At 54.1% G+C, this 7,579-nt stretch overlaps 1 protein-coding gene across 1 annotated transcript; it reads left to right on the top strand.

The window, feature by feature from the left end:
• Positions 1-994: 994 nt before the first annotated feature.
• HOXD12 (homeobox D12) lies at positions 995-2,471 on the top strand (the record flags this gene model as incomplete). The annotated part of the gene is made up of 2 exons (XM_083865479.1): positions 995-1,905; positions 2,233-2,471. The coding sequence occupies exons 1-2, from the start codon at positions 1,344-1,346 to the stop codon at positions 2,469-2,471; spliced, it is 801 nt and encodes a 266-aa protein (XP_083721605.1). The 5' UTR covers positions 995-1,343.
• Between the last annotated feature and the right edge of the window lie 5,108 nt (positions 2,472-7,579).

Below are 7,579 nucleotides of genomic sequence, written 5' to 3'. Positions count from 1 at the left end.
CCCGCACACACCAGGGGAGATGTTCTTGGGAAGGAGGCCGGGGACAGACAGGCCCGGTGCGGGGCTCGGCCCCCAGAGTGTCCCGGGGACACGGGGGGCGGCGGGGCCGGGAGCGCCGAGCCCGGGGGTGCCCCAGCCCTTCCCCAGCCCCCAGCCCCTGCCAGGGCCCTGCATCTTCGCGGGGGGAACAGCAGTCCCCTGAACAGCACGGTTTGGGGAAGGACACCAGTGATCTCCTGGGAGGGTTCCCTCAGACACGATATTAATAACTCTGGGGCTGTGGGGAAATGAGAGAGATAACGGAATAAATGGACTCTTGTTTGATCAATCAAAAATGTAAGAATATGTGTAAGTCCCCAAAATAACACAAGGGATAATTTTCTTCTCATGAGAGAGAAATTCCCCACACACGACCTGGGAGATGAGGCGGACTCTCCCCTCCGCCCGCGGCTGCATTCACACCCTCTCTGCTGAAGGGCAGACCCTGGCATTTTCTTTCTTGAAATCTGCCTATTTAATTTATTTGTTTGTTTGTTTAATCTCGGGGGCTTGCTCAAGTAATTCTGTGTCCTTGCTGTTGTTATTCCCTGTTTGTTGACGTTTGTTTGACTGTATTTTAAAGGCAGAACAGACTCTGAGTTTTCGAAGCGTTCGCCTAGAAGCGCTTCCAAGTGAAGAGGAAAGGCAAAAGGGGGGAAAAGGGGCAGACGTGCAGTCCTAAGAGAATACGGGTCATTAGTGTGCCAGAATGACGGTCCCGGTGATATCCGATCGATGAGGACTTTATTTGCCCGCATATGCGGATGCACATCATGCAGTTAGGGGCAGAGGTACAGCCGTGCGCCCTGAACAGGCACAGCTCACAGCCATCAGCAGTTATTGCAGTTCTCTGTGCTCTCTCTCACCGCGGGCAGGGCTGTGGCCGGGCGGGCACTGCCAGCCGGGGACACACCGGGGCTGCCCCATCCCCTCGGCAAATGTTTGTTTTGTCTCATCTCTCCTCTGGCGCCGCAGCTCTGCCAATCCGTCCGGCCACTTTTATACAAGCGGAGACCATGGTTTCCCCTCCCTCTTGCGAGCTCGATATTTTCATATTTCGAGTGTTATCATAAGACTTTTATAAAGTAGGGGTGAAGAGAAAGAAAAAAAAAAAAAAAGGAAAAAAAAAAAAAAAAAGGAGGTGGTGGGGGGGGTCTCCGTGGCTCGGTCGCTGGAGGCGGTGCTGAAATTACCGGCTTTGAAGAACCTGTCTGCAAAGTTTCGTCCAATCGTTTCAGGCTTTCCGCTTATTCCCTGTTGTAACTAAATACCGCTGTAAGAACAGCTGAAGTCCTTTGTTGGAAATGTGTGATCGCAGTCTCTACAGATCCGGCTACGTTGGTTCTCTCTTGAATTTGCAATCTCCAGATTCCTTTTATTTTCCCAATTTGCGGGCCAATGGCAGTCAATTGGCGGCTCTGCCCACCATTTCCTACCCGCGGAGCTCCATCCCCTGGACTTGCTCAAGTTCGTGCTCGGCCCAGCCGCAGGGCCACGCGTTCGGCGGCGCGGCGCAGCCTTACCTCCCCGGCTCCGTCCCCATCAACATCGCCTCCACCGGCAACAAGGACTGCCTGGAAGACAACAGTAAATATTACGCCCACGATACGAGCTCCAAACAAGAGGAGAGATGCAGGCAGAGGCAATCTTTCGCAAATGACCCAACTGTTACTCACACAACCAACCTAAAGCCCGTAAAGTATGACCACTCGAGCCTGCAGAGAAGTTTGCATGGCTCGGCTGCTCTTTTTGAAGTGAATTCCTGCAATTCGAGCTTAAAGGAGGACATCAAGAATCCCGTCAACTTGAACCTGACAGTTCAGCCCGCAGCAGTCCAGTCATGCCTCAGACCTTCAGTGCAGGATGGTATGCCTTAAATATCTCGCTTTAGTTAGAGGGGACCTAGCCATAGGTTCTTTCTAAGAGATGTCTGTAATTACTTTATCACCCTCCCTGAAACTCTTTCGGAGCAAAAATCGCTTAACCTGACTCGGAGGTTAGATAGAAATTGTGCTGTCAGACGTGCTTTGCCCCGTTTTCCGACCTAGTTTAGCTCTGAGATCCTGCGGGTTTGGTTTTTTGGTGGTTTGGTTTTTGTTTTGGGTTTTTTGGTTTTTTGTGGGTTTTTTTTTTATATTACTAAATTTGCCTACCCAGAGTTGATCCACTAAATTCTCGACGTGTTTGTTGTAGGTTTGCCTTGGTGTCCCACCCAGGGGAGATCAAGAAAGAAACGGAAACCATACACGAAACAACAAATTGCTGAATTGGAAAACGAGTTTCTCCTCAATGAGTTCATTAACCGACAGAAGAGGAAAGAACTATCAAACAGACTGAATTTAAGCGATCAGCAAGTTAAAATTTGGTTTCAGAACCGGAGGATGAAAAAGAAAAGAGTAGTAATGCGAGAGCAGGCTCTTTCCATGTACTAGAGCAGAGTCCGCCCGTTCGTGCATGAACTTGTGCCCGGAGTGTTCACCCCTAGATTAGAGCGTGCGCGCCGCTGAAACGCGGGGAGCGTGTCTTTCTATCATTTAAACCGAGTTCCTGAAACGTGTGCGATCCCTGCGTAAATAGGCAACGCTGAGTTCTTAGCCGAGATGAAGAAGACGAGCCGGACCAGCACGGAAACATGTATTATCAGCTTTTTACCTTTCCTTCTCCATTTATATAGATTTTCTCCCGCATCCTTACCCTCTCTTTCCCTGGAGAACAAGCGGTGCTAAACTAGGATCGATTTCTTTTATCTGTATGTAAACACCATTTTGCAGCAAAATAAAGGAATAACGCCTTGTAAAGCCGTCAGCTCTGTGAGCTCCCTTCATCTGCTGCCCGGCACGGCGGGCGAGCCTGCGGCGCCGGCTTCTTTTGTGGTTTGGAGTAACCTGCTCGAGCAGCGATGGGGAAAGTGCTTAGCAAATAAACCTTTCTCTTTAGGATTTTTCTTTCCCCCTTTCCACCCACCCTCCCCCCGCGGGCCCCGGAGCCCAGACCCGACCGCAGCCCCGCGGGGCGCGCACGTGACCCGCGCAAGGCCCGCGGGACTGAGCGCGGCTCAGCGCGCCCGCTCCGCTCCTCCGCCCGCCCCGACGGCACGGCACGGCACGGCACGGCCCGGGGCCGCCCTCCCGGCTGCTCCACGGGCACGGCCGAGAGGATTCTCTCTCGGGAAAAAGCCCCCCCGTGCCCTCGCCGTGCGCCGGCCGCCCCCGGGGCAGCGCGGGGTCCCGCGGGGCGCCGGTGGCTCCCCAGGTGGCCGGGCCGGGCCCTGCCCTCCCGGCGCTCCTGACTTTGGCCTTGTCCAGGCGCTGCCCCCACAGGCGGCGGGCGGCGGGCGGTGCCGGGGCAGAGGCCCGGGCTCGGCGCGGCTGGCGGGAGGTTTGGGGCCCAGGGCTCACCCCGAGGTGCTGCGGCCACGGGAGTCGGGACAACATGGAGGGTTTGGGGGGACTGATGTTTCATCACTCGGTCCCCATGGCCGTTTCTGAACAGATTTTTATGAGGGAAAGGGGAGAACCGGTTCAGGGTTTTGCCCAGATATGAACCTCAGAGATAACCCAACCAGCGGGGCGGGTAGCAGTGCCTAAGCCTTTCGATCACTGTTTTGGGACGAGAATGAGATCGATTTTTCCCGCATCTTGATGAGAGGTTTCTCTGCCGAGGGCTGCCGGCCTCTGCAGCACCAGAGCCCTCAGACGGGCCGGAGCTCCGGGCCTGGGGAGGCTGCACACTGCCCTTGGTCTGATACCTCACAATACGAACTCCAAAAGAAAAATCTCACCGTTTTTTAGGTCCGTATTAAAATGCCTTTTGGCTTCAATTTCCACCTAAGTCTTCGTTTCTCAAAGAAGAGCATTTCCACGCCTCCCAACAGTAATAATGATGAGGCGGGCAGAGGCTGCCTTCTCCTCTGGCGTGTAAAACAGGCTCAGAGATGGCTGTTAGTGGCGTACACAAAAGTCTAAACAATCGCAAGGAAAGGCACAAAGCTGCTACCTACTTACACGGGGCTACAGCCTTCCCGAAGACAATAAACTCATTATTTCATAAAGAACCATATTTGAACGTCCCTCCTACTCACTCCTTTGCTCGCAAGTACTGCTCGAGAGGGCACGGTAGTCCAGATGAATTTGGAGATAAATCCCGGATTCCTAGGCGGGCAGACATGTAGCCATTTTCCCGAAAGCTTTCCAGAGAGCCCCAAAGGTAATGCTTGGGTGGTGTTTCGGGGGGAGAAGGAAAACCAACCCAAAGCATTTGTCGCCACTCTTGCCGCCCGCATTGCCCACTGCAGACAAAACCCTACCTCGCCCATGGCGGGGTGGCTGCCAGGGGGAAAGCGGGGACCAAGCCCCGCCGGTGACAGCTCCCGGGGGCAAGGGATGCACACCTAGTCATCCACAGCCACAGGAACCACTCCTGCCTCCCTCCAAATCTTTGATACGTTCAGCCTCTGTGCTGCGACTTGACGCATTGCGGACAATGAGGGGCTCTTCATCCAGTGGCATTTCCTAATTAAAAAAACTAGGAGCAACCCCAACGATGCAAGCCAGGAGAAAAGGAAAAACCAGATAAAGCCCCTTTTCTTACTTTCTCCTGGAATACTACTCAGACGGCTACAGTCCATGAGAAATTGACCCCTTAAGCTGTTCTTTCCTATCCTAGTCCTCCCCAGTACTACCCGTCCCTTTATTACATGGATGATGTGAAATCCGAAGAGGAACCTCGGGTGAAAATACGTGAAAGGCAATATATTATTTATTAAACGCATCTGATCCACGATGATGGCTTATTGTGAAGCTCTTAGTCTAAATCGCCTACGGAAAGAGAAAAGACAGAGGAGGTAGGATCTAAATTGAGATTTGTTGAGAAAGTCTGTGTGTTATGTATCTCTGTACGTGCCTGTGTGTCCATGGGTGCGCCCATTTCAGCAGTGCCCGTTGTGTGTAACCGTGTGTGCCCCCTCAGACGTGTTTGTGGGCTCACACTGCGCACAGACACACGGGCGGTAGAAAATGGTGCATGATTTCACGCGTGCCCACAGCCCAGGTTGGGTCTCTGGCTCTGGAGCAGTGGGCGAGGGCAGTGGCTCGGGCGTGGGGAGGCACACACACACACACACACACACACGCGTGGCAGAGCTGCAGGCGCGGGGCGCGCCCCGCCTGTGCACACCCACCCGAGCTGTCCCCTGGGCACATGTGTGCACAAGCGTGTGCGACACGCCGGCCGGGCGCCTAGGGGATGCGCCCGAGTGAGGTGGATGTACTCCACGCCCTCCGGCAGGATTATTTCGGGTGTCTTGTCAGGTGCCCCCTGTAGCGGCTGTGCGGGTGGATGCGGGGCGGGATGGAGCAGCGGGCACCCCAGGGCTGCGCCCACGCCCGCGTCTCTCCGCAGCATCCCTTCATTTTCTCAAACATAAACATCTTTGCATTCCCACCGCAGCCTAAACGTGATAAAGCCCTTCCAGGAGGCTCTCCGTTCCTCCTCTTTTGATAAGGCTGCAAACGCAACTTGGTTTGTTGGGAATGGCTCTGGATGCCTTTGTGCTTCCTAAAAGAGCATAAATAATTAAAGTTTGGCAGAGAGGAAAAGCTTTCTTGCAGAACTGTAGTGGCAATAAATGAAATGACTCAGAATCTCTTCTCCAGTCGGTTTTTACGAGAGCTGCCAGACAGTGTCTGTTCACGTTCTCCAGATACTAGGGGCGCCATAACAAAGTTAAGGTCAAGTTAGTGTCTTATCTTGGGTGGCACAAAAATACTGCATCTTCTCCAGCCGGACCGGGTGTATTTTTAAGCCCAAACGTTACGCAAGTCGCCTTAATTTCCACGGAGAGCATTTGGAAATGTCTCTTGGACCTGAATACTTGGTGATTCCAGGCAACGATTGCAGATGTTTCAAGACGCCTAACGGTAAAGTATTCGCCTGACCGTGTACATGATGTGCATTTATGTTTCGATGCTATTGAATCTGCGTAAGGGGAAAAAAAAAAGAGAGGAAAAAAAAGGGGGGAAGGTGGGGGGTGTTATTGTAATGTTCAGAGCTGGGCTAGGACGGACCCCAGGGTGAAAACGTTCTGGCAGGCGGGGACCTCCAGCTCTGCCTTATTCTAGCGGGGTCTCTGCTCTAGTATTGGTCTCACATTTCCCAAATTAGATCGTTTCTTAAAGGACTGTTTGCTAAAAGGGCTTTCGTACTAACAAATCGTCGCCATGTCTTTGAACTTGAATTAGTTGGAACCGGTTGGCTCCTGCGCCAAAATTTAATTGATGCTAGGCTCGCTGCATCGAAAAGAAGGTGAAAGATTCTGGCTAAGGCGCACTCAGTTGTTCGAACGGTAAAGAAAAGGGAGCTCCATAGGTTTCCAGAACCATCTCTCTTGACGAGATAGGCGATGAGAAACCTTGGGGGGAGCGCCGTCCAAACGGAGCCCTGCCCTGCTTTGCTGCAAGGTCCGGGTAATTAGGGCACAGGAGCCATTTTAACTGCGCACACATCATTTTTGGGAGGTTGTTTTTCTTGTTGCGGCAGAACCGAGAGGGTTCGAAAGCCCATTAAGGGAGGGAATGGTGGTTCTGTGCTTTGATTTCTAGTGATAACTTGCAACTTGCAAGAGTCTATCTGTTGGGAGCAATGTGTGGCGTTTGAGGTGTTTTGCGACTGAGGCATCAAAGAAAAAAAAAAGGAAAAAAAAAAAAAAGAAAAAAGAGAAAAAAACCAACAACAAAACCCCACCAAAACCCCCACCCCAAGTGTACAAAGAGAAGAGAAAGGGAAAGAAAGAGGCGGCGGTGGGGGTGTGTTAAGAATGAGCTCCATGATATGTGCCTGGCTTTGGTGCTGTTATTTTCAGACAGGGCTGGGCAGACTGCGGCACGGCAGCCCCCGGGGTAGCCCCGCAGTGCCCTGGGGAGCCCGGGGATGCGGGAGGGGCCGTGCCGGTGCCGGTGGCGGTGCCGGTGGCGGTGGCTGAGCGGGGCGGGGGGCAGTGCGGGGCGAGCCCGGGCTGCGGGGCTCCCGCCCACGGAGCCGCTCCTCATCGCCTGCCCGGGGGCGAGCAGGAGCCTCCTGGAGCAGCCGAGCCGAGCCCTCAGCGGGCACGGCCCCCCCGAGGAGCCGGGGAGCCCACGGGCCTTCTCCCCGCCGGCCCGGAGCGCTGCGGGGCCGCTTCCCCACCTGCCGGGCTCTCCGCCGGCTGTGGGACCCGGAGCCTGCCTTTGTGGAGGTGATGTGGGGCCTGTGGACCTGCCGGAGCCTCCGCCCGGGGAGTGCCGGGCTGTCCGGAGGCGGCCGGGCTCGGCCTGGGGAGCTCGCCCAGATACCGGGTTTATTTGGAGAGAGACATGTGGTGGAGCTAACCTGGCTGTGCTGTGCAGTGCCGGAAAAACCCCATTCCCATAGAGAGCTGGCAAGGGTTTCTGGAATGAGGAATCGGTCGAGTACAGGGCTATTGCTGGCGCGTATTCTTTATTCTCCTCTCTTTTAAACCTTTGCGGCCCTGTTTGTGCTTGTCTGTATAAAATCATATTTCAAG

Source organism: Zosterops lateralis (genome assembly GCF_965231275.1).
Source record: "Zosterops lateralis genome assembly, chromosome: 7".
In the NCBI taxonomy this organism is placed as follows: domain Eukaryota; kingdom Metazoa; phylum Chordata; class Aves; order Passeriformes; family Zosteropidae; genus Zosterops; species Zosterops lateralis.
Note: the sequence above shows the minus strand (reverse complement) of the source record. Positions and strands in the feature narration are given on the sequence as shown.